At 43.4% G+C, this 26,370-nt stretch overlaps 1 protein-coding gene across 1 annotated transcript in view; it reads right to left on the bottom strand.

The window, feature by feature from the left end:
- Positions 1–485: 485 nt before the first annotated feature.
- LOC117882031 (uricase-like) overlaps positions 486–26,370 on the bottom strand; it is a 41,097-nt gene continuing 15,212 nt past the window's right edge. Inside the window, exons 2-8 of the mRNA XM_034779985.1 lie at positions 12,376–12,594; positions 10,505–10,621; positions 10,301–10,379; positions 6,214–6,400; positions 5,433–5,556; positions 4,901–4,984; positions 486–2,337 (exon numbers count right to left, since the gene is read on the bottom strand). Coding sequence (XP_034635876.1) covers positions 2,257–2,337; positions 4,901–4,984; positions 5,433–5,556; positions 6,214–6,400; positions 10,301–10,379; positions 10,505–10,621; positions 12,376–12,594 — 891 coding nt within the window. The 3' untranslated portion in view covers positions 486–2,256. The remainder of the gene's footprint in view (positions 2,338–4,900; positions 4,985–5,432; positions 5,557–6,213; positions 6,401–10,300; positions 10,380–10,504; positions 10,622–12,375; positions 12,595–26,370) is intronic.

The raw sequence follows: 26,370 nt of genomic DNA, 5'->3' as shown, positions 1-26,370 counted from the left end.
CGATTAATCAACAGCCCTAGTATGTAGGTGCTTAACTGCCATTGAAATCAATGAGAGTTAGGCATCCAAATACCTTGAAAAATCTGGCTCTTAGGCCTTGCAGCTATGAGCAGAGCACTGCTTAAATACCTTTACAAATATGAGCTAATCTGCACAGCTACAGAGTTCTAGGGACACTGCATGGCATGAGTAATGATGTGTGTTCAGAATCAATAGGAAGTCTGAATAGGGATTTTGTTGTTTTCTTCCTGCGTTATTTCTTCCATTAAGTTAGTCTAACAGCAATGAGCAGCTGTCCACAGACAATAAATGACTTGTTTAAGCTAGGACAAGGTGGTAATGAAATGTTCAGGAGGATCCCTCAGCTTTTTTTCTCAAATAGGAGAGGTGGATCATCTTTTCTGGGAATGGTCTAAAATTAATGTTAGTAATATTATCTAGTATGTATTCATTTGAATGAAATCCATATGGCCTCATCTCTCATTGAATAAATGGCCAATAATCAGCTTTTTTTTAACTTTGCATTTTATTTTCCCATTAGAAGTTACATAGATACACTAAAAGCCCATGCAGTCATGAAATTATAATGCAGAAGAATAGTAAAGATCTGAAACTCTCAAGTGTAATACAATAAACTTCACAGAAAGAAGAAAGGAATGTCCCAACACAGAGTTAAAAGTACTACAGACTAAACTAGTCAGGTCAACTAGTGAGCAGTTCAGGCAAATAACAGCACATCTGGAACAAATTCATCCCTTGGTGTAATTAGTCCTATTGTCTTTAAGGAGGTGACATATGGTGATGAGCAATGGCTGTCCTCCAATTTCATGTGATTTTAAGGCAAGCAGCTGAATTCTTTTGTGCAAAAGAGAGAGATGCTCCTACGTTGCAAGCAACCTCAGTTTCCCAAGCACCCAATTCAGGATGTGTTCCCCAATTTTTATTGCTACCCAAAGCACATGATCAGATCCAGTAGGGAAAAATAAATCTAAATGTATTGAATGAGAAGTATAATGCGCAACGTCTTTTGGGGTGAGATTTTCAAGCATGCCTAAGAGATTTAGGCAGAAATCCCACTGAATTTAAGCTCCTGTCATTAAATTGCTTTTAAAATTCTGTCCTTGGAAACTAAAAGTAGCACTTACAAGATGACTAGAGTTGAGCAAGATTTATGTTGTGCATGTGTTAGTTGCAAGTTGTGAACATGTAGGAATAAGATTAGCTGATTTTGCTATTTAATATCTTTGCTCAAAGCTATGTCCTGGAGTAACTAAATATTTTAAACAATATGCCTATTTTTTCCACAAAAAAGCAATAGTTCACTTCTTGGATTGACTCCTGCCTCCTGCCTGCTCAAAAGTACCGACAAATGAAATTAAAGAAGAAGATTTCAAGAACCCCACAGAGATAGCCCAATACCTTTAAACATTTCAGTGATTAACACAAAAGTAATTATACAGCTGCATAATCCCCTCCCCACAGCTGTTTATTTGATTAGCAATAATGTGGCAACTGTGTAATAGGAATACTTACATAGAAATTAGTCCACATCTGTACTATTAATATTGTAAAGAAAATATAATATATAGGTAGGTAGAATTTTGTTTTATTTCATCATTTGCTTCTTGAAGAAAGCTGGGTCCATTTTAATTTGCATTGGAAATACAAGTAATAATTCTGCCTTATTAAATTTACAATATTGAACCAGACCCTCGGCTGTGTAAATTAGTGTAATCCACTGAAGTCATGCCAGTTTACACCACCTAAAGATTTGCTCTCATGATTATACATTAATTTTGTTAATACAATGTATTAATGCACAAACATTAATAAATAATAATTTATAGAACCTATTTAGGATTTTAAATGAGTAAAGCACATTAGAGACATTAGCTGGTTAACTGAAACTTTCATCATACGCCTGAAAATAGTTCTTTTCTAATGAACTGATTTTAATATTTCTTGCTGGGATTTTCAAAGTAGCCCAAGAGAATTATGTACACAAATCCTATGGAGATTCAATGGGATTTGGAAATCTGAATTCCTTAGGCTTCTTTCAAAATCCCAATCTCTGTAATTTGTGGAGGCCCAGATCAGGCAATATACAAAAAGATCAATGAATGGAATGGATACATTCTGAAACGAAAGCCACATGGTAAATTCATCTTATATGTGTGAATGGAGCCCAAATGTTTAGTTTGTCCCCTGTTGAAACATCCATCCAATTCACTGACATTGCTTCTCATCTCTTGTATTTTAGGCTTGCTCTTCTAAGCACTTCTTCCTACGGAGTACGCATGTACAAGAACCATAGGGAGTGTCCACTGGGATCAGAACCTGAACATAAATGACATACACATAAATAACTCTTCTCTAGCTGGAGTATCCGTTAGCTTCAGAGGTATCATAGAACTAAAATCAATATTCATTAGAACCTGAGGGCACTCAACCCATCGTAAGATCAAGCCCACAGGAACTATTCCTGACGTTATTGAAGTCAATTGGGACATTTGCTATGGACTTAAATGGGAGCAGGAGCAGACCTATCCTGGCTATTCAGAGGATGCCAGGATAAGAGTAGTGAGGGAAGGGGACTCAGACCTGAGGAGAACAGAGAACAAGGGAAGACTAATCCATTCCTCTATCAAAAGTGGCAATCATAAAATCAAATAGCCTGATTATCTTCTCACTTATACCCAGTTTGCATCAGTGTAACTTCATCAGGTCGGCTCCTCAGCTGGACCTGGGCAGCACAAGAGCCACTGAGGGAAAGGTGTATAAATGTTTTACACCACTTTCCATCCTTGCCCCACACAAAATTCATGAGTTTTGCCCAGTTCTAACTTGTTCCCAGCTGCAACAAAATATCAGAGGGGTGTTCTGGCAGCTGGGGAGTTCTGGAAAAAATTCATAGATACCAAGACAAGAAGGGACCATTGTGATAGTCTGACCTCCTGTATAACACAGGCCGTAGCACTTCCCCAAAATAATTCCTAGAGCAGACACTTTCGAAAAACATCCAATCTTGATTTAACAATTGTCAGCAATGGAGAATCCACCATGACCCTTGGTAAATTGTTCCTATGGTTAATTACCCTCACTGTTATAAATTTATACCTCATTTCCAGTCTGAATTTGTCTAGCTTCAACTTCTAGCCACGGGGTTGTATTGTACCTTTCTCTGCTAGACTGAAGAGCCCACTATTAAATATTTGTTTCCTATGTAAATACTTGTAGACTGTAATCAAGTCACCACTTAACTTTGTCTTTAAGATAAATAGATTGAGCTGTTTGAGTCCATGGGTATGTCTACACTACAGCTTATGTCGGCATAATTTATGTTGCTCAGGGGTGTGAATAAGCCATGCCGACATCGTTTCTGCTGTTCATGGAGGTTTTAGTATGGTGATAGGAGAGCTCTCTCCCTTTGGCATAGAGCATCTTCACCAGACGCGCTGCAGCAGCGCAGTTGCACCACTGCAGTCCTGTATGTGTAGACATCGCCTCTCTCTTTAAGGCATGTTTTCTAATCCTTTAATAATTCTCACGGCTCTTTTAGGAACCCTCCCCAATTTATCATCATCCTTCTTTAATTGTGGGCACTAGAACTGGACACAGCATTCCAGCAGTGGTCACACCACTGCCAAACACAGAGGTAATGTAAGAACATAAGAATGGCCATACTGGCTCAGACCAAAGGTCCATCTAGCCCAATATCCTGTCTTCCAATGGTGGCCAATGCCAGGTGCTTCAGAGGGAATGAACAGAACAGGTAATCATCAAGTGATCCATCCCCTGTCACCCATTCCCAGCTTCTGGCAAACAGAGGTTAGGGACACCACCCCTGCCTATCCTGGCTAATAGCCATTGATGGACCTATCCTCCATGAATTTATCTAATTCTTTTTTGAACCCTTTGTTAGTCTTGGCCTTCACAATATTCTCTGGCAAAGAGTTCCACAGGTTGACTATGCATTGTGTGAAGAAATACTTCCTTTTGTTTGTTTTAAACCTGCTGCCTATTAAATATAACCTCTCTACTACTCAAGATTCCCTTGTTTAGGCATCCCAGGCTTGCATTAGCTCTTTTGGCCACAGTGTCGCACTGAGAGCTCATGTTCAGCTGATTATCCACCACAATCACCAAATCTTTTTCAGAGACATTGCTTCTCAGGAATCCCCCATCCTGTAAATATGTCCTACATTATTTGTTCATAGATGTATACATTTATGTTTAGTCGTATTAAAATGAATATTGTTTGCTTGCACCCAATTTACCAAGCGATCCAGATCATTCTGAATTAGTATTCTGTCCTCTTCATTATTTGCAATTCCCCCAATTTTTGAATCATCTGGAAACTACCAGTGGTGATTTTATGTTTTCTTCCAAGTCATTGATAAAAATGTTAAATAGTGTAAGGCCAAGAACCGAAATCTGTGGGACTCCACCAGAAACAGACCGACTCAGTCAAGATTCCTTGTTTATAACTGCATTTTGAGACATATCCGTTAATACCGCAGTGCTCTGACCACACCCCCTTTCCTTCACCAGTCAATACACTGGCCCTACATCACCAGAGGGAATGCATAGGAAGCCAGTTAAACTAGTTTTTATAACCCCTTTGCAAGACCAGAGCAGTACAAATGAGTGACACTGGGGTCAAGAATTGGCTTGCTGACCTCAATGGCTTTACTTTCAATTTACAGCAGTATAAGTGAGAAGAGATTGAACTTTATGGGACAGGGACAGAGAGACTTCCCTTTCCCCACCCTTAGCCTCATATTGTGATGATTGATCCCTTAATTCTATTGTACAGACATTATCTGGGTACTGTGCCTGTTGCAGTGGATTGAGTTTTTTAGATGATTCTGTACGTTTAATATTTTAAACATCTCCTCACCTCCTTTTCATTGGTCAATCCCAGTTTCTTCAAGTCTGTGACAAAATAGTGAATGTTGTTCAAGATGACTTCAGTCTCCTCTATCTGAAAGCATAAAAATGGTGTCCACAATTGGTCACGCTACTTTCAAACATGACAATCTAATACATTTTTCATTAGTTGTAAAGAAAAACAATTGAACAATCACAAAAGGAAGGGGAGCAGAGAGGATAAAATAGACCCATTTTAGAAACACTTGAACATTATTCTGTAGCATTTTTTCCTTTTCTTTCTGAGCCTACTCCTGTGAAGTGCTGAGAGCCCTTCACTCCCATTATCTTGACAGGAAGTGCTCTGCACCTCACCAGGTTGGTATTTTGTCTGTATTCTCAGTTTTCAAAACTGGTAGCTGCGTCTTCAGGCAGTTTCATGTTTTACTTAGTTTATCTAGACCAATTACCATATAACTCACATGGGCTCAGCCTGAGCTTCTCAGTGGACCGCACTACCGTATTTATTCTATGAGCTAAATATTAAATGGTGAAAAAGATACCTGAGGAACTCTTGCCAGGATGAGCATCTGAATATCATTGACAGTCTTCTGGTAAGAGGGTGAGTATTCCCCACAGTCAGGTGGCCCAGAAAATGCCTCAAGGACACTCTCGTGAACAATATCCCTTAAAAATATTGTATGAAAGTAAAGATCTAAAATTACTGATGAAGCATTTTATTAATTGCTGTTATGCTTGTCTTTTTTTCTCTCTAATATTTTGTTTGGTTATTATTGTAGTTTTCTGCATCTTCCTAACACCGGATATAACACAAGGTTTATACTAAGCCCGCTCCCCTGCCACTTCCCCCAATTTCTGCCCAGCCTCCCTACCCCCAATCTTACAATTCTACAAATAAGCATTTTATTTAAAGTATTTAACAAATTTGATGCAACTTCATATTTTGCGGAGATGCTCTGGATTCAAATACAAACTGCTCAGTCCAGATCATCAGCTGGTGTAAATGGACACAACTCCACATTGGAGCTACGCCAGTTCACACCAACTGACAATCTACCACTCCGAGCCTTATTTTCAGAAACACTTGAACACTCACAACTTCAGCTGAAGTCAATGGGAGCTGTGGGTGCTCAGCAGCTGTGAAAATCAGGCCCAGAGAATTTAAATAAGGCAGTTTTAATTGTAACAAAAAGCAAACTGTGGTTGCTTTTTGGGCACGGTCTGTGCAGTGCCTACTGCACGTGGAAGGTTTTTGGTTTGTTTCTTTAGAGGGAGTCTAGAATAATACCTTTGCCAGCAAACATAATTCAATTCAGTACGTACCATACACAGTCAAAGTCAATATCTTGGCACTCGCCATAGCACCACTTGCAGAATAGTTCTGCACTTAAAATCCTGTCGGTCGTCTCAGGCAGTGTGGTGTATTTGTCCCTGTGGAAGCCTTCAAAGCCAGACTGTGTTGTTTTCTTAAGCTTCAGATCTTTAATTCCAGAAGAAATAAGTGGACAGCCTGTGATCCAAAAATATCAGAAAGAAAAGGTGAGCTCCTATTCATGCAGAAAGACGGAAACTCTTTGGCGGGGGAGAGGTCAGTTTCATAGCCATACAGCAGTCACCCCAAGCTGCAATTTGGGCTGTAGTCCACGAAAGCTTATGCTCTAATAAATTTGTTAGTCTCTAAGGTGCCACAAGTACTCCTGTTCTTCTTTTTGCGGATACAGACTAACACGGCTGTTACTCTGAAACATGTATTTGTGTGATACTTAGGTATTGTTAAAAATTATTTTCTACACACACTTAGGTAGCTGATATCCAACTTCTAAACTTTAGAAGTTAGCATTTGACCCTGAAAGGTGCTAAGCCCTTCCTCTAAGGAGAGACACGCTCCTGATCCAAGCCCCATTAAAGTCAATAAGAAGATCATACCTATCGCAATACCACCCAGATTTCTTGACTTTTTAATTTGAGAAGATTTTTTGAATGAGAGGAAACTTCAGGAGTTTGGCTTGTTTAGCCTAACAAAACAAAGGATGAAGGGAGATATGATTGCTCTTTATAAATACATCAGAGGGATAAACACCAGGGAGGGAGATGAGTTATTTAAGTTAAGGGCCAATGTTGGTGCAATGGATATAAATTGGACAAGATCAAGTTTAGGTTTGAAATTTGATGAAGGTTTCCAACCGTCAGTGCTTTCCAAGTGGTGTAGTGAGGGCAAAAAACCTAACTTGTTTTAAGACTGCACTTCACAAGTATAGGGAATGGAAGTTATGATGGCATTGCAACGGCATATGGCCCATCTGCAACTGCTGTTAGCAAATATCTCCAATGACCAGATATGGGACACTAGAGGGGAGGGCTCTGAGTTACTACAGAGAATTCTTTCCCAGGCCTCCGCATGCTCAGGATCTAACTGATGATTTCAGGACTTCAGTAACTCAGCCAGAGTTTATGGGTCTGCTACAGGAGTGGGTGGGTGAGGTTCTATGGTCCTGCAGGAGGTCAGACTAGATTATCATGATCATCCCTTCTGGCCTTAAAGTCTATGAGTCTGTGACCACCCTGGGATGTTTCAGATGTCTAATCCTTTTGATTATGTTTTGTTTCACTATAGGACTAAATTTTTTCTGAGCAAGAGAAGCTAGTTGTTTGTTTGATCTCAGGTAACAATTAAACCTCTTTCAGGTTTGAATGGTTGATCTGTCATAAGGCTTTCCATTTAGCCCTGGTCTACACTGGGAGAGGGAAATCGATCTAAGTTACGCAACATCAGCTACGTGAATAACATAGCTGAAGTCAACGTACTTAGATTGACTTACCGTGGTGTCTTCCCAGTGGTGTGTCGACTGCTGCCGCTCCCCCATCGACTCTGCCTGCACCTCTCGCGGTGCTGGAGTACAGACGCTCCCTGACTTACACAAGCATTCCATTCTGGAATGCCTTGTGTAAGTTGAATTTTGCGTAAGTCGGGGACGTATACCCATGCGGGGGAAAAAAAAAAGCGTAGGGAACTTACGAAACTTTTTCTGTAAGTGCAGATTTGCGTAAGTCGTGTTTTCATAACTCGGGGAGCGTTTGTATAGGAGTCAACAGGAGAGCGCTCAGGGGTTGATTTATCACATCTAGACTAGACGCAATAAATCGATCCCCACTGGATCAATCGCTGCCCGCCGATCCGGAGGGTAGTGTAGACATACCGTAAGATACTTAAGAATTATCACTAGTGACAGTTGAGAGGTATTTCATTTTTTTAAGCCCTGGAGAAGCACATGCCCCACATACATAGCAATATGACATATGTAAAGCATGCGACACCAACCTTGAAACTACACCAAGATGTCTCCAAAACTGAGACGCTACAGGTCCAAAAGGGAGTCTGTTCTTCTAAACCAGATAAGGATAAATTTCTTTCTGCTGGTAGGGACTGGATGGCTCAGGGCAATGGCAATGGGATATAGTCTTTGAAGGGTGCTTACACTCTGAAAAATGATTGTGTAAAAATGGCATTGTGAGTAGGGGATGGTTGGAAGTTTTCCATCAAAACTGTTTTTGACAGATAATTGAGTTTTCAACCAAACAACATTTTTCATGAAAACTGTTTGTGCTCCACATAAAATACTGAGATTTTGTTGCACCATTTTCGCAGAAAAACAAAAATATGTTTTTGTGTTGGGGTTTTTTTTGGGGGGGGGGGGGGGTATTGTTTGGGAGGGTTGTTTGTTTTACTAAAATTTGACCTTTTTTTGTATAAAAATAATATCTCACCTATTCAAATCATGAGGTCTATTTTTATTCTATCTCAGTGATTTTCACATTATCTGTCATCTTAAACTCATTACAATAATGTCTGAGCTCCTGTGCAGTGTTTATCAATATCCTATTTTATGCTATTACTATTACTCTCTCCAGCGGGCTTGGTGCCACTAGATAGGACAGAACAGCACACTCAGGAGGGTTACATACTTCCCCTAGCTGAGGAAGCGTGTCCTGAGCTTCAGAGACTTCCAGTTAAAATCCAGGACGAACCCCCACTTGTAATACCAACAGACCCCGGTTGTCGGCAGGTTGGATCGAACCTGGGCCTCTGGAGCTTAGTGCATGAGCTTCTACTGCGTGAGCTAAAAGCCATATGCTTGTTAGCTAAGGCTGTAGAGCAAACTCGTTAATCTCTCTCTCTCTCTCTCAGTAGTTTCAGTACCACTAGATCGGACAGAACACCCAGGAGGTGTGTGGATTACACAATCACTGCCACAAGAAAAGCCCCTGGTAGCCGCATGGCCAATTTCTTTCCAGGTCTAACAAAACTGTGAAACAGGAAGGAAATTGGATGTTTCATAGGATTGGTAATGGGCTACAGAGCCTTTTATCTCTAGGTTACAAGTTTGAATCCTGCCTCAGTCAACAGCAATTAAGGGTTGCTACTATCTGGTGGTGGTTGTTCTGTAGTTAAGGAGTCTGTTGTTAGTATTGGTATCAGAGTAGTGCCTAGAAACTGTAGTCCCATTGTGCTTTACACTATAGTGATTTCAGTCCAATTCCCAGCATTACATCTTCATATCACCTAAAATACACCCATATCACCGAAAATACCAACACATTTGGCTCTAACTGGCACTCTTGTTGGCAGTCACAGCAATAAACTGGAATTTATACATTCAGATTAGTAGTCAGACACACAATATCCTAATTGACATATGCAAATGCAGCCTTAAATCCTGCATTTCTTAAGCATTCCAAAACTCTGATTGAAGTCAATGGACGTTTTGGTTATGCAAGAAATACAGTATTTGCATGCACACATTTGAATGTTTACACATGAAAAATTGCTTGCACAGAGGTATGGGTGCAATTTTAGAGGTTAGGCTGAGGTCCTTCTGACAGTTGGGCCTGATTTGTAATGCTGAAATTGCATCTTTTTAAAAATAAAGCCAGGGCTTATCCATGGGGCTTTGCAGTGTTAATGCAAACTAGGCAGTTGGACTTAAATTTTCTGTCTTTGGCTGAGTATTGACTGTTAGTGTAATAATAATAGTCAAATTGTAGGTTATACTACAGTGTATTAGTTTAAGCAGCTTATTTTCAGAAGACAATTAAGTCCTGTCAGTTTATGAAGTATTAATGCTTTGTGAACAATTGTAATTATTATGTGTTTAGGAGAACTATATAAATAGAAGTTTGGATCCCACATTACTTGCTCACCCATGATTCTGTGAACAAGGACACAGGATCAGATCCATAGTAAAAACTTTTTATGTGCCACTTTCTTTGTTTTAGCGCTAAAAGGAACCTTTGACTGTTTCCTAAGCCCTTTAACTCCTGCTACTATCCCTAAACCTGTCTGTTTTGAATCAATAGAGACATTAAGGAAGAAGTAATGATGCTGCTGGAAAATTATAAATTATTTACTCACCATCCTGACACTGTTCAACTTCACAAAAGCGAATTCCTTCAGGAACAAAGATAAAGGAATGGGCATGGGGAACTCCATTCTACAGATTAAAAACACACATGTAAGTAAAACTGCAGTGCACTGTAGTATAACTTTTAAAAAATGAACGGAGAGAAACAATTATCCAGAATATATGTACTGCATTTTACTAGCATTTTTATATACCTGTTCTACACGCCGCCATGGTGTCTCTTGAATATACGCCTTGACGTACACCACATGACAATATGAGGAAATGAAGTAATTGCAGATATCCAGGGCAAATTGTTCTATAGTTTCAATCTAAGAAAACAAATAACATCTTAGAGGGCACCAGTTACATAATGTATATTGGCATACAGGTCCAGATCACTGTAAATGTTGTGGATAAAAATGGATTTTGTGGCCAATATGGATGCCATTCAGTTCTGGGTGTATAAAGTCAATGTCTGTCAAACACCTAAGCAAAATGCACTCTAAATTGCAATAGGAGCTAAAAAGTCATATTTTGTCAGAGATCCCTTATGCCTTACATAAAGTAGGACTCACATCAAGGAAAGGACAGAGCAAGCTGGAATCACTAGATTGAAAAAAGTCACTACTAGAACCTGACCCTTAGAAGATATAATGTCAGAACACTCTGGGTGGGTGCTCTGATTCAATAATAAGAACTGAACAAGAATAAAAGCTAAAGATGGGATTTCATTAATTGGACTGAGAACTTGGTATATAGTATAACATAATTAGGCTATATAGAATTAGGACATTAAAAGACTAGCTGATGAAACTAAACTGCGGGTAGTGATACTTACCTTCTTTGTAAAGCACTTTGCGATTTACTGATGGAAAGCACTATATAAGAGCTAGGTATTATTATTATATATTATTATTTTATTAAAGAGTGCACCAGCTGTCCTATTACCAGGGCCGGCTCTGGCTTTTTTGCGCCCAAGGCAAAAAAGCCTCCTGCCGCGCCCCCCCCGCCCTGCCCCCCCGAGCGCGGCAGGGGAGGGCGGCGAGCCCGCTACGGCTCCACTGGCGGCTGGAGCCCTGGGAGGAGGGCGGAGAGCCCAGCCGGGGCTCCGCTCTCCCCAGCGGCCAGAGCGCCGGGAGGAGGGCAGAGAGCCCTGCCGGGGCTCCACTCTCCCCGCCGGCCAGAGTGCCGGGGGCAGGGCAGAGAGCCCGGCCGGGGCTCCGCTCTCCCTGGCGGCCAGAGCGCCGGGGGGAGGGCAGAGAACCCGCTGCGGCTCTGCTCTCCGCGGCAGCGAGCCCAGACGGGGCTCTGCTCTCCTCCAGCGGCCAGAGTGCCGGGGGGAGGGCGGCGAGTCGGCCAGGGCTCCACTCTCCCCAGCGGCCAGAGCCGGAGCGCCGCGCTGCCCCCCCCTCCAGGTGCCGCCCCAAGCACAAGCTTGGTGGGCTGGTGCCTGGAGCCGGCCCTTCCTATTACAAAGGTACCCGAAGACAGGTGTGAAAACAGTGCTGGCTTTATCAGACAAAAGTCTGTCCGAAAACTAAAGAGGGGTCCAAATTCCAATATTCATATCCAGAATTGGATTCATACTTTTCCAAAGTTCAGGGGTATCAGACACAGGGGATCTGGCCTAATCAAATGCAAAAAACATTCATGATAAGAGAGGTCAGCCAAGCCTAAAAATGTCTTCAATATATAAAATATAGATTATTCACATTTGTGCACCAAATACCAGATGAGAAAGTCTATGTTCTGTATAAAGAATTAGTACTGGAAAAGGAAAAAACCCAGTTCAAAATCTTGAAGGGAACCTCAGTGCCAAACTTTAAAGCAGACAGAGGAAGAAAAACAATGAAAGGCATTTTGATCTCACCCAAACTCTCTTCACTTTTTGCCTGGAGAAGAGCTTATGAAACTGGATGAGCTTTGGCAGGGGACAGGACAGGACAGTGAAAGGGGAGGGAGGATGGTTTGATGTATAATGACAACAGAAAAGTAAGTACAATGACTACTTCCAAATACATTCCAGGGCAACATCACAAATACCAATCTGTACAATACTAAGTAGAAAAGCTTAAAAAAATACCCCGTTGCATTTTGCCAAAGCAATGACAGCGTTCTTCATGGTGTCAGTAGGGATAACAGCAGAATTGTCTCCCTGTGAGTACTCATTGACAGAATCCAGTCTAAGATGTACACAAGCCTCCACTTCTTTAATGCAGTGTTTCTTGCCATCTCTTCTAATGCGAAGAAGCTTAATCATGTTCTTTCCATATTCAGCATTTAAGATTTCCAGATCTTCATTCTGCAATAAGAACACATGCATTTTCTACTCAGTGGAGATCCCAGTTACAATGGAAGCCAGAGTCTGGCTTAGCTGGATCAAACACCTATTTCTTTATCAATAAATGGTGATATTTTTATTTTTGTAGTTACCTATGATCATTTAAATAAGTAATGATGAAGGTGTGAAATCTTGGCAGGAAGAAAGGAAACATTTTAAGAAGATACTATTATTAGTGTATTTAACATTTATATTGCAGTAGTGCCTAAAGACCTCAGCTATTGTGGGCTCTGTTGCATTGGGCACTGTATAAACACCCCAGGTAATCTGGGGTGTGGAACAAATGTTCTGTTTGACAAAAGGAGATATAACATACCACTACAGATATTAGGCCTGATGTACCATTGTGTTACTCCTCATATATATATTGGCTGTGACTCCACTGAAATCAGGGCTAGGCTGAAATCAATGGAGTTACACCACTATAAAAGGAGAATTACAACATTGCTGAATGAGGCCCATTATTAATTATTTCTATTTTATTTTATTTTATTTTATTTTATTTTATTTTATTACTACTACTACTATTGTGGTAGGGCCCAGGGACCCCAATCATAGAACAGGACCCCACTGTACTGGGCACTGTGCAAACACATTAAAAAAAGACAGTCCCTGCCCCAAAGAGCTTGCAATCTAAGTATAAGAGAAGCAAATTAATTAATTCAACAAATAGGGGAGAACAAGGAAACAATCAGACTGTGATGGAGTGTACGAACCCCACGCTGGCCTGGAAGGGGTTAAAGGACGATACTGGGCCCAGGTAGCCCTGCCCTTCCAGCCCTGCATGCTCCAACTGGAGACAAGGTTGAAAAGGGAGCAACCCAGCTCAGAAGGGGAAGGCTGTGGAGGAAGACAGACCTACCTGGAAGGCTCCTGACAAATGTGCCAGAGAAGTCCCCCTGAAGGAACAGGACTATATGTTCAGCCCAGTTGGGGCTGACAGTTTGGTTTCTTTTTCTTTTTACCTTATCTGGGGCCAGAAGCCTAGAGAGGAAAGCAGTGGTAGGAAGTGACCCAACTAAAGTGCTGTGCTGTAACTACTCTGTGTAGATCCTGCTAGAACGAACTAAAAGGCACCTATTTCACATTAATATATTCCTGTCTGACACATGACTACACAGAATTTTCTGAGGGGCTCTGGATTTGTTTCCCTGTAGATGAGATCACAGTCTGTCCCTCACACTGGAGAGCCAAGCCACACCATTGGCTCAGATCTGCACTAACATTTTCTGGCTTGCCCCTGAAAATTCATGAATTCAGCCAGCCGAAAGGTGTAAAAATCCTTTTAAACCTCTCCCCATATTTGTAAAACAACAAAATATAAGCAGAAGCAGTAGCATTCTTGCATTATTTCAAAGCTGCTAACTCCCTGGAACCCACTCATTTCTTCTGTATGGGTTTCCTTTTACATATTAAGTTGATTCATTTTTTTTCTGGTTGGCATTCCCCTCCCCCCCCCCCCCCCCCCCCCCCGTTACCTTTAAAAATATGTTTGACTTCCAGTAACAACTGAGGTTTCTAGTAACAGCCCAACTAAGTATTTAAAAGAATGTATTATCATTACTATTAGTTATTATTTCAAAGTGTCAACAGTGGGGTGAATACTTCACCAAAAAGGTGTAAATGACAGGCCCCCACTCCAAAGACCCTATAGACTAATAAGTGGTGGATCTGTCACACAAGTGAGGCTATAACATACACAAGGAAAGGAGATGGTCAGCAAAGACTGATGTTACTAACCTATGAGGATATGGTTACTCACGTTAGTCATACAAACATCTACTGGTCCAAAAAATGTGGGGAAGGGTGGGAGGGATATTGTGACACTGCAGAAGTGGGTCTTAAGTATGATTTGAATGGAGCAAGGATGGTGGCTTGGTAAATGGATTTCAAAGTGTTAGTAGTAAAGAAAGATTAGTGTGAAGGTGAAAGTAACTTTCATTATAACAACCCACCCAGGACTTACTCAAAAATTATCTTTTGAGGCTAACATTTTCCACACTTGGTCCAATCAGGCCAAGGGTGATTTTTTTTTTAAAAACTACTCCACCTTTCAAAGTTACCCAAACAGTTGGGGGGTGTTATCTTTAAAAAGGAAATGTAATACTTTTTTATGCATGTCTGGTTGAAAAAATTATCAAAATGCAAAATTGCATACTACACCTGTGTCTAGTCCTCAGTGAAATGAGTTTGAAAAGAAGACTTCACTGTCACTGCAGCCAGCTCCCTTCTTCTTTTTTTAGAGTGGTGGTCCTGGAAGATCAGTACTTTATGACCCCAATAGCATCACTACAGGGCGTCCTTTGGCTCATCTGAAAGTTTACTCTTTGGCCTGGTCTATACTACCCGCCTGAATCGGCGGGTAGAAATCGACCTCTCGGGGATCGATTTATCGCGTCCCGTCGGGACGCGACAATCGATCCCCGAATCGGCGCTCTAACTCCACCTGCGGAGGTGGTAGTAAGCGCCGCCGACAAAAAGCGGCAGAAGTCGATTTTGCCGCCGTCCTCACAACGGGGTAAGTCGGCTGTAATACGTCGAATTCAGCTACGCTATTCACGTAGCTGAATTTGCGTATCTTAAATCGACTCCCCGCTGTAGTGTAGATGTACCCTTTGTGCACAAAATAGTTAAGTAAAAAATTCATGTCTATTGGTCAGTTTAAGCATGCAGAGTTCTGCGAACTCTATCCCAATCTCTCTGTCGTCTTGGAATAAGAAAATACATAGAACCTGCTTTAGAAATTGCACTGGATCCTCCTTCTTCTCCACTCCTTCAGGGAGACCCCTGTTCCTTAAGTTATTTCTCCATGTAGTCCGCCTTCTCCACCAGGTCTCGCTCTCTTTTTTCCCCTAGCGTTTAATTCTATTCTACAGCAAAGCCTATGCTTTCACTCTCTCCCCATGCCTGTTTTCAGACCAGTCACTGTCTTTCCCATTTCACTGAGATCAGCCTTAATTTCATCCAGTTTGGCATCTAGGGAGGATTTTATGATATAAACTTGGAAATTAGCTCATCAAAATCTTCTTTAGTGGCAGAGATCCCTCTGTTCTGCTCCCTTCCTCCCCAAAGGGGCCTGGATCCAGCAGCCACCAACTTGGATTTCTCCAGCTCAGTCTGCTCTGCGGTTTTGCTGCCTTGTGAGTTCCTCTACTGCAAATATATCTTCAGATTGGTCTCTTTATGTGAAGAACCCATCTAAGAGTTGAGAGAGGTTTTGAGGGGATTTGTGGGGGGGGGCTAGGAAGTGGTGATATCTGCTGATTGTGCCAGCTTCAACACAGAGCTAAAGACTAAAGCAGCCATTCAGCTCTGATAATTTCATTCCTTTCCCGTGTCCCCGCACGTCTCTTCTGTTTGTCTGCAACACCCACTTGTTCCATCTTTTTTATACTTAGATGATAAACTCATTGGAGCAGGGATTGTTTCCTCTGTATGCTTGTACTATATCTAGCACAATCAGGCCTCATTCTATGCATGTGTTTGGGAGTCTATTGTAATATAGATAAATAATAACAATAATGAATGAGTAGCTGACTGCAATGAAGCACTCAAAGAAAGTAGTCTAGATAACCATGTGGGCATGTATTTAGGGAAACTAGTATTTGATGGAGCTGTTTATTTCATCAGGGATATCCATGTCAATTGAACTACTGCTGACTATACAGAATACTCTAGTTTGAAGAAGATTAAACTGTGTTAACAGTCTGTAAATACACAGCATGCTACAGTTTGCTCAAGTACAAATTTGTTCTGAAAAGTAACACTGTAATAATGGCAACCTTGGATTCCATTTTTATTGATTTTATTAATGATTTCATTATCAAACATGCTCAATTTGTTGGTAAAAACATGCATCTTCTGGTGACTACATTTAGAAATTCAATCTGGGATCTGAGACTCAAGCTGGGACTTTTTCATGCATCCCCAGGCATAACAAAGGCTCTTCAGGGCGAATTAGACTCCCAGTGACATCTGTGAAAACCCCCCCCCCATTGCTTTCTGCACATTTTTGCAGGTGTAACTGATTGAAATTTACTAAACAATTCTGTTGAAGAAGCACAAGGAGGAATAGAAGCTAGCTCCTTCTCTCCTAGCTGTGTTAGGTCTGAAGAGGTAACAGATGTAAAAAACAATAAAAATTATTTTCTGTCGCTAGACGTGACACAGAGAGCAGAACTGTTTAATAAGAGTGTCATTTTTCAGCATAGAATTGCACTGCAAACTATTCTAAATAGCAATGGATGTGCTTCAATGTGTCTAGAATACTAAGGGCCAAAGTCAGACCTAATGTAAGTGGATTTAATTTTGTTAACTTCAATAGAATTACAGCACTTATACTAGGGCTGAGTGTTGCCTAAGATTTATGTTTCCTCTGGAACAAATTTGCGTAGGGCTGCCATCCACAATGGCAATAACAGAACACTGACTCACGCTGTGGATATGTTTCTGTTTTATATATTGTTATTTCTTTTAGTACATACTTTAAAATATTTTCAGTTGAAGTTTATTTTCATGGATACAGTTCTCTCTGCGGGAGGCCCTGCTGACTCAAAGCTCTCCTGTGGCACATAGCAGAAGGGGATGTTGGCTTATCCATCCCAATAGGATGATTTATAATTTCTAGTAATCCTTCATTGTTGAAGGTTTGTTCTTTACAAGTTACCAAAGTATATAAGAAAAGAGAGTCCCGGGACTGGGTTGGAGTACATGTACATGGATTCTTTGATGCAAACTTGGCAATTGAGTAAATTCCAGATCAATATGACACAAAGTGCCCTGGGGCAAACATTAAACCAACTTTATGAAGCTTATAAATCCAAGGCAAGGCATATTTCATTATCATTTGTTAACATGTTTACTTAAACCTTCTAAAATATAAATTAAATTAAACCAGTGTCAGAGCCCAAATACGTTTTTATAAGCATAGTATGACTTAATTGATAAGATTTATTTTAATAAAAGGAGGAATGCATCGATTGATCTGCACCAACACAGGTCTACAGAAGTTCATGGAGCAGAGCAGAGCAGATTGTCTGCAGGCTTGGCTAGAACAACAAGCCCCCATGAATTTGGGTGCCTTCTGTTGTCAAGTCAAACCTTTCACACAGTTAAAATACTGCTAAGAATTAGATTGTAAGCTCTTCGGGGCAAGGACTGTCTTTTTTTGTGTTTGTACAGCACCTAGCACAGTGAGGTCTTTGCCCAGGACTGGGGCTGCTAGTCACTTAAATAATAATAAAAAATGATAAATAATATAGTACCACCAGAAAAGATATTTAAAATTATTACACTATCTCTATGGGTCCTATTCTGCCATCCTTACTCATGCTGAGCAGTATTTTAACCTGTGAGTACTCTCATTGGAATCTCGGTGATACTTCTACAATAACATACTACTTGATGCCATGATATTACATTGCCTCACATCTGGCATAAACATTTACACTTGCACAAAGTGATTGTAAAATCATATCAGATCAAAGTGGTTGCAATTTATACACATTTTACACCCATATAAAAGACTACACAAGAAGAAAGGAAGTGGATAATCAAGCCCCACCTAAGTTTGGGTGTCAAAATTAGCCTTATGTGTATAACTAGTATTTCCACCTATATAATCTAGTACGTAAAGTTTCCTCCTTATTGTTCTGAGCACAACTGTTCTTTGCCCTTCAGTTCTACGCAACTTCACAACTGTCCATAATCTACAGAGTGTAAAGTCACTATCCCCCCATATCTGATCACAAAGAAGTGAGTTAGAGACTGAATGTGAATCTTGGCTATATTTTTAATCGTTTCCTATGTTCCAGTTAGAGGAGGTGGATAAGGCATTTTTGTGAACAAATAACAGAAATATCCAAAACATAAAACTTGGTAAGGTGCCGGCAGGCGGAGGTTTAATTACCCAGACATCTGTTGGAAAAGTAATATGGCAAAACACATCATTTCCAATAAGTTCTTGGAATTTATTGAGGACAACTTTTTGTTTCAGAAAATGGAGAAAGTAACCAGGGAGACAGCCATTTTAGACTTGATTCTGACCAATATGGAGGCTTGGTTGCGAATCTGAACAATTTGGGTGAAAGTGATCATGAAATAATAGATTTCATGATTCTAAGGAAAGAAAGGAGTGAGAGAAGCAGAACAAGGACAATGTACTTCAAAAAAGCAGACTTTAACAAATGCGGAGAACTGTAGTGTCACCAGATAGCAAATGTGAAAAATCGGGACGGGGTGGGGGGGGTAATAGGAGCCCCTATAAAAAAAAAAAGCCCCAAATATTGGGACTGTCCCTATAAAATTGGGACACCTGGTCACCCTAGAGAACTGGTAGGTAAACTCCCACAGGAAGAAAATCTAAGGGGAAAAGGAGTTCAAGAGACATGGCAGTTTCTGAAGGAGACAATTTTAAAGGCACAACTACAAAATACCCTGATGTGAAGGAAAGATAGAAAGGAAAGATCAGAAGAACTGTAAGAGGCCAACATGGCTCCATCAGAAGCTCTTTAATGACCTGAAAACATGGGCAGCAGGTATCGCAGGCCTGGGAGGCTGAGCTTCCCCAAACAGGCCCTGCCCACGCTCTGTCCCCAGACCCCCTCCTGCTTCCCGCCTGTGCTCTTCCCCTATCATGGGTTGGGGCTAGGGCAAGAGGGGGCTGGCCTGCGGCCCAGGATTCCAGACAGCTGGGGCCGCACCCACCCAGCATGCTGTGACTCAGGGGGCCATGTCTCCCACCTGGCGCTGCGGCACTGGGGACCATGCGGCCTGCCCATCCAGCGCTCCGGGGCTAGAGCATTCCTGTGGCCCAAGGCTGGGTGGCGGGAGGGCTGCGGTGGCCTCAGGGGGAGGGTTTTGGGCTCCAGCGGGGGTGGGCCTGGGGCAGAAGGGGCTGGGCCAGGGGCTAGCCTCCCCAAGCTGGTGGTTCACATGCCAACCAGACCTGAAAATCAAAAAATAATCCTACAAAAAGTGGAAACATTGATAAATTGCTAAGGAAGAATACAAAAGAATAGCACGTGCATGTAGGGACAAAATCAGAAAAGCTGAGGCACAAAATGACTTACACCTAGCAAGGTACAAAAAGGCAATAAGAAAAGGTTCTTTAAATACATTGGGAGCAAGAGAAAGATGAAGGAAAATGTTGGTCCTCTCTTTAGCCAGGAAGGAAAGCTGATAATGGATGACATCATGAAGGCTGAGGTGTTTAATGCCTATTCTGCTTCACTCTTCGCTAAAAAAGTTAATGGTGACCAGCTGCTCAATACAGTTAATATTAGCAACAAGGGAGAAGGAACACAAGCCAAAATAGGGAAAGAAAGGTTAAAGAATATTTAGATAAATTAGATGTATTTAAGTCAGCAGGGCCTGATGATACTCATCCTAAGGTACTTAAGGAACTAGCTGAAGCAATCTCGGAGCCATTAGTGATCATCTTTGTAAATTCTGGAACAAAGAGGACCCTGGGAATTATAGACCAGTCAGCCTAACTTTGATACCTGGAAACGTATTGGAACAAATTATTAAATCATCAGTTTATGAGCACCTAGAGGATAATAGGGTGATAAGGAACAGCCAGCATGGAATTGCCAAGAACAACTCATGCTAAAGCAATCTAATTTCCTTCTTTGATAGGGTTACTGGCATAGTGGATAGGAAGAAAGTTTTAGACCTGATATAACTTGATTTTAGTAAGGCTTTTGACACAATCCCACAGGGTATTCTCATAAGCAAACTACGCAAATGCAGTCTAGATGAATTTACTATAAAGTGGGAGCACACCTGGTTGAAACACCATACTCAAAAGAGTAGTTATCAGTGGTTCACTGTCAGACTGGGCAGGTATATCCAGTGGTGTTCTGCAGGGGTCAGTCCTGGGTCTGCTATTATTCAATATTTTCAAGGTTGGAGGATTGCAAGCACTTTGAAGGACAGGATTAGAATTCAAAATGACCTTGACAAATTGGAGAATTGGTCTGAATTCAATAAGATGAATTCAATAAAAGATAAGGACGAAGTACTTCAGTTAGGAAGGAAAAAATCAAATGCACAACTACAAAATGGGGAATAATTGGCTAGTTGGTAGTACTGCTGGAAAGGATCTGAGGGTTATAGTGGATCAGGTATTGAATATGAGTCAACAATCTGATGCAATTCCGACACTTGATCTTCTTCCCTCCCCAAAACTGCAATAACTCTTAAAGATGGATATGAATGATTCACAGTTCTCAAACACTGTACCCACCCATTACATAAAGAGAGTATGGAGATTCCCCTTCAGGTGCAGTTCTAGTCTGAAAAATGGTATTGTGAGGTTCTGTGTTTATTGTCTCTGAATCATTTCTGCAATAAAAGTGCTCAACTTTTTACAAGTAAAAAATAATTTTTTAAAACTTCCTGTGCAGTAAACTCAATCGTGGCTCTAAGAGTCAAGCTCTGTTCTTTCCTTCTCTGGCCTTTTCGCCAGTAATAAAGGTTCTGCTTGCTAGAGTGAGCCCTCAGTAACACATGTGCAACCCCATTGCCTTAAGTGTGTTTGCACAGATGTAACTGGTTGGTGCTTAGTAAAAAATGCTGTTGATGAAACAGAAGAAGGAACAGAATCCAGCTCACTCTCTTTAAGCTATTTTGGTTCTGCAGGCTTAACAGGAGTAAAAAAAGCACTAAGAAAATCCTGCTCTATATATTTGTCATTTGTGGCTTTGTGATGAGGTCCCTACACACACAAGTCCTGAGTAGAGAGAAAGGGCCAATTAACCCTGTTACAGGCTGCACCTGGAGGAGAGTGAGAGCTGATAAGGCTTGCTGGCTGATGAAGCCCAGCTGTGGGAAGAGCTGGGCTAGACATAGGCCTGGTCTACACTACGGGTTTAGGTCGACTTTAGCAGCGTTAAACCGAATTAAGCCTGGACACATCCACACAACGAGGCCCTTTCTTTCGACTTAAAGGGCCCTTTAAACCGGTTTCTTTACACCACCTCCGACGAGGGGATTAGCGATAAAACCGGCCTTTGCGAGTCGGAATTGGGGTAGTGTGGACGGAATTCGATGTTATTGGCCTCCGGGAGCTATCCCACAGTGCTTCATTGTGACCGCTCTGGACAGCGCTCTCAACTCAGATGCACTGACCAGGTAGACAGGAAAAGACCCGCGAAGGTTTGAATTTCATTTCCTGTTTGCCCAGCATGGAGAGCACAGGTGACCACGCAGAGCTCATCAGCACAGGTAACCGTCATGGAGTCCTCCCAGGATCGCAAAAGAGCTCCAGCATGGACCGAACGGGAGGTACGAGATCTGCTCGCCATATGGGGAGATGAAGCAGTGATAGCTGAACTCCGTAGCAGTAAAAGAAATGGAAAAGTATTAGAAAAGATCTCCAAGGCCATGAAGGACCGAGGCCATAACAGGGACACACAGCAGTGCCGCGTGAAAATTAAGGAGCTACGGCAAGCCTACCACAAAGCCAGAGAAGCAAACGGAAGGTCCGGGGCAGAGCCGCAAACTTGCCGCTACTACGCGGAGCTGCATGCGATCCTAGGGGGTGCAGCCACCACTACCCCAACCGTGTGCTATGACTCTCTCACTGGAGAAACACACAGGGAAGACGGTTCGGGGAACGAGGAAGATGACGATGGAGGTACTGTAGGTAGCTCACAGCAGCAAGGAAGCGGAGAAACCGGTTTCCCCAACAGCCAGGATATGTTTGTGACCCTGGACCTGGAACCAGTAACCCCCGAACTCACCCAAGACCCTCAGGGCACACAGGAGACCTCTGGTGAGTGTAACTTTGTAAATATTTGTAAACATTACAAAAAAAAGCAAGCAAGTCTGTTAACGTGTATGGGGATGGAGCGGAAATCCTCCAGGGACATCTCCAGAAAGCTCTCCTGGTTGAAATGGGGTGATTTTATTAAGGGGGACATTCAGAGGCGCCCGTTCCTGCTCTTCTGACCAGAAATGTTCCCCGCTGTTAACCACGCGGTGGGGGGGAGGGGTGAAGTGATCATCCCAGAGAATCGTGTGTGGGGGGGGGGGGGGGGGGTGGTTTACTTGTGTTTGTGCCGCATGTTAACCGGGAAACCGCAGCCCCCTCCTTTTACATTGAAACCCCATGTTAAATGGACAACCCAATTCATCCTTGATATGGGAAATGCGCTGCTGTTTGCAACCTTTCCCGCATGTTAAGAAGGTTAAAAAAGCCAAAACACTGTGGCCTACGATGGCTGCCTGCAAGCCGAAATATGCGACCTTGTAATGAAAGAGTGTACCCATTGTTCCCTAAAATGTGTCTTTTTTAACCACCTCTCCCTTCTCCTCCACCAGCTGCAAATGTTTCTCCTTCGCAGAGGCTCGTGAACATTAGAAAGAGAAAACGTAAGACGAGGGACGAGATGTTCACGGAGCTGCAGATGTCCGCCCAGTCTGATAGAGCACAGCAGAATGCGTGGAGGCAGTCAATGTCGGAGATGAGAAAAGCCCAATATGAACGAGAGGAGAGGTGGCGGGCTGAATCGCGGGAAGAACAGAGCAAGTGGCGGGCTGAAGACGATAGGTGGCGTCAGCTTGCAGACAGACGGCAAGAGGCAATGCTCCGTCTGCTGGAGCATCAAAGTGATATGCTCGAGCGTATGGTTGAGTTGCAGGAAAGGCAGCAGGAGCAGAGACCGCCGCTACAGCCCCTGTGTAACCAACAGCCCTCCTCCCCAAGTTCCATAGCCTCCTCACCCAGACGCCCAAGAACACGGTGGGGGGGCCTCCGTCCACCCAGTCACTCCACCCCAGATGATCGCCCAAGCATCAGAAGGCTGGCCTTCAATAAGAGTTAAAGTTTTAAAATGCAGTGTGTCCTTTTCCATCCCTCCTCCCCCACCCATCCCAGGCTACCTTGGCAATTATCCCCCTACCTCTGTAAGGAACTAATAAAGAATGCATGAATGTGAAAAAACAATGACTTTATTGCCTCTGCAAGCGGGAGGGGAGGGGAGGGTGGGGTGGGGTGGTTGGTTTACAGGGAAGTAGAGTGAACCGGGTCGGGGGGGGGGGTTGGAGGGTTCATCAAGGAGAAACAAACAGAAGTTTCACACAGTAGCCTGGCCAGTCACAAAACTCGTTTTCAAAGCTTCTCTGATGCGCACCGCGCCCTGCTGTGCTCCTCTAACCGCCCTGGTGTCTGGCTGCGCGTAATCAGCGGCCAGGCGAGTTGCCTCAACCTCCCACCCCGCCATAAAGGTCTCCCCCTTACTCTCACAGATATTGTGGAGCGCACAGCAAGCAGCAATAACAATGGGGATATTCTTTTCGCTGAGGTCTGAGCGAGTCAGTAAGCTGCGCCAGCGCGCTTTTAAACATCCAAATGCACATTCCACCACCATTCGGCACTTGCTCAGCCTGTAGTTGAACAGGTCCTGACTCCTGTCCAGGCTGCCTGTGTATGGCTTCATGAGCCATGGCATTAAGGGGTAGGCTGGGTCCCCAAGGATCACGATAGGCATTTCAACATCCCCAATGGTCACTTTCTGGTCCGGGAAGAAAGTCCCTTCCTCCAGCTTTCGAAACAGAGCAGAGTTCCTGAAGACGCGAGCATCATGTACCTTTCCCGGCCATCCCATGTTGATGTTGGTGAAACGTCCCTTGTGATCCACCAGGGCTTGCAGCAGCATTGAAAAGTACCCCTTGCGGTTTACGTAGTCGGTGGCTTGGTGCTCCGGTGACAAGATAGGGATATGGGTTCCGTCTATGGCCCCGCCACAGTTTGGGAATCCCATTTCAGCAAAACCATCCACTATTGACTGCACGTTGCCCAGAGTCACTACCCTTGCTATCACCAGGTCTTTCATTGCCCTGGCAAATTGGATCACAGCAGCCCCCACCGTAGATTTGCCCACTCCAAATTGATTCCCGACTGACCGGTAGCTGTCTGGCGTTGCAAGCTTCCACAGGGCTATCGCCACTCGCTTCTCAACTGTGAGGGCTGCTCTCATCTTGGTATCCTGGCGTTTCAGGGCAGGGGAAAGCAAGTCACAAAGTTCCATGAAAGTGGCCTTACGCATGCGAAAGTTTCGCAGCCACTGGGAATCGTCCCATACCTGCAGCACGATGCGATCCCACCAGTCTGTGCTTGTTTCCCGGGCCCAGAATCGGCGTTCCACGGTATCAACCTGCCCCAGTGACACCATGATTTCCACATTGCTGGGGCCTGTGCCTTGTGAGAGGTCTATGTCCATGTCAATTTCCTCATCACTCTCGTCGCCGCGCTGCAATCGCCTCCTCGCCTGGTCCGGGTTTCGCCTTGGCATGTTCTGGCTCTGCATATACTCCAGGACAATGCGCGTGGTGTTCATAGTGCTCATAATTGCCGCGGTGATCTGAGCGGGCTCCATGATCCCAGTGCTAGCTATGGCGCCTGGTCAGAAAAAAGGCGCGAAAGTAGTATCTGATGGACCAGGAGAAGGAGGGCGGGAGGGAGGGAGGGCCGAGTGACGACATGGCGTACAGGTACAGGAACAGGGAGAAACACAAACAACTGTCACACAGAATGGTCCCCCCAAAGATTAAACTGGAAACCCTGGGCTTAGCAGGCCGTTGATTTCACGGAGGAAGGGGAAGCAAATGAACACAGAACAAATCTATTTTTTACATCTTAAGGTGGCAGCCGACGCTGCAGCATGAGTGACAGCCATACCAGTACGATGACGATGGGTACCAATCATAATATACCATCATCTGCCAAAAGGCAAGGGGCTGCTGCTGTGTAGCAATGCAGCCCCACGTCTGCCAGCCCCACGTCCGCCAGCACCAGGCATCTCCCTCGGCCTCTTCTGGGTGCTTAGCAGACAATATTGGGCAATTGGCAGAAAATAGTATATTATGACTGGTAACCGTCATCATCAAAACAGTAGCATGTCTGCCCAGGTGGCCATGATTGACAGCCATACCAGTATGACGATGACGGATACCAGTCATAATATACCATCGCCTGGAAGGGGCTGGTGCAATGCAGCACTACGGCTGCCAGCCCCACGGCTATCACTCATGCTACACCGTCTACCGCCAAAAGGCAGTTAGCAGCTGCTGCTTTGTAGCAATGCAGTCCCACGTCTGCCGGCACCCAGAGGACATATGGTGACGGTGAGCTCAGCTGAGCTGAGCGGGCTCCATGCTTGCCGTGGTATGTTGTCTGCACAGGTAACCCAGGTAAAAAGGCGCGAATCTATTGTCTGCCGTTGCTGTGACGAGGGGGGAGGGGCCTGACGACATGTACCCAGAACCGCCCGCGACACTGTTTTGCATCATCCGGGCATTGGGATCTCAACCCAGAATTCAAAGAAAAGGCGCGAACCGCTTCTCAGCTCGAGCTGTGGCGCAAACGTAGTATCTGACGGCCTAGGGGAAGGAGGGAGGGGGGCCGAGTGACGACATGGCGTACAGGCACAGGGAATTAAAATAAAGAACGGTGGCTGTGCATCAGGGAGAGACACAAACAACTGTCACAGACTGGTCCCCCCCAAAGATTAAACTGAAAACCCTGGGTTTAGCAGGCCGTTGATTTGACGGAGGGAGGGGGAAGCAAATGAATACAGAGAAAATCTATTTTTTTACATCTTAAGACGACGGTGCAGCGTGACTGATAGCCCTCGGCATCTTTCTGGGTGCTTGGCAGCAAATACGGGGCGGTGTATGACGATGGTCTTCAGGCCTATTGCACGAGCTGCTGCTCAGGGAAGACTCTGCTAA

The sequence above is a fragment of the Trachemys scripta genome, chromosome 8 (assembly GCF_013100865.1).
Source record: "Trachemys scripta elegans isolate TJP31775 chromosome 8, CAS_Tse_1.0, whole genome shotgun sequence".
NCBI lineage: Eukaryota > Metazoa > Chordata > Testudines > Emydidae > Trachemys > Trachemys scripta.
Note: the sequence above shows the minus strand (reverse complement) of the source record. Positions and strands in the feature narration are given on the sequence as shown.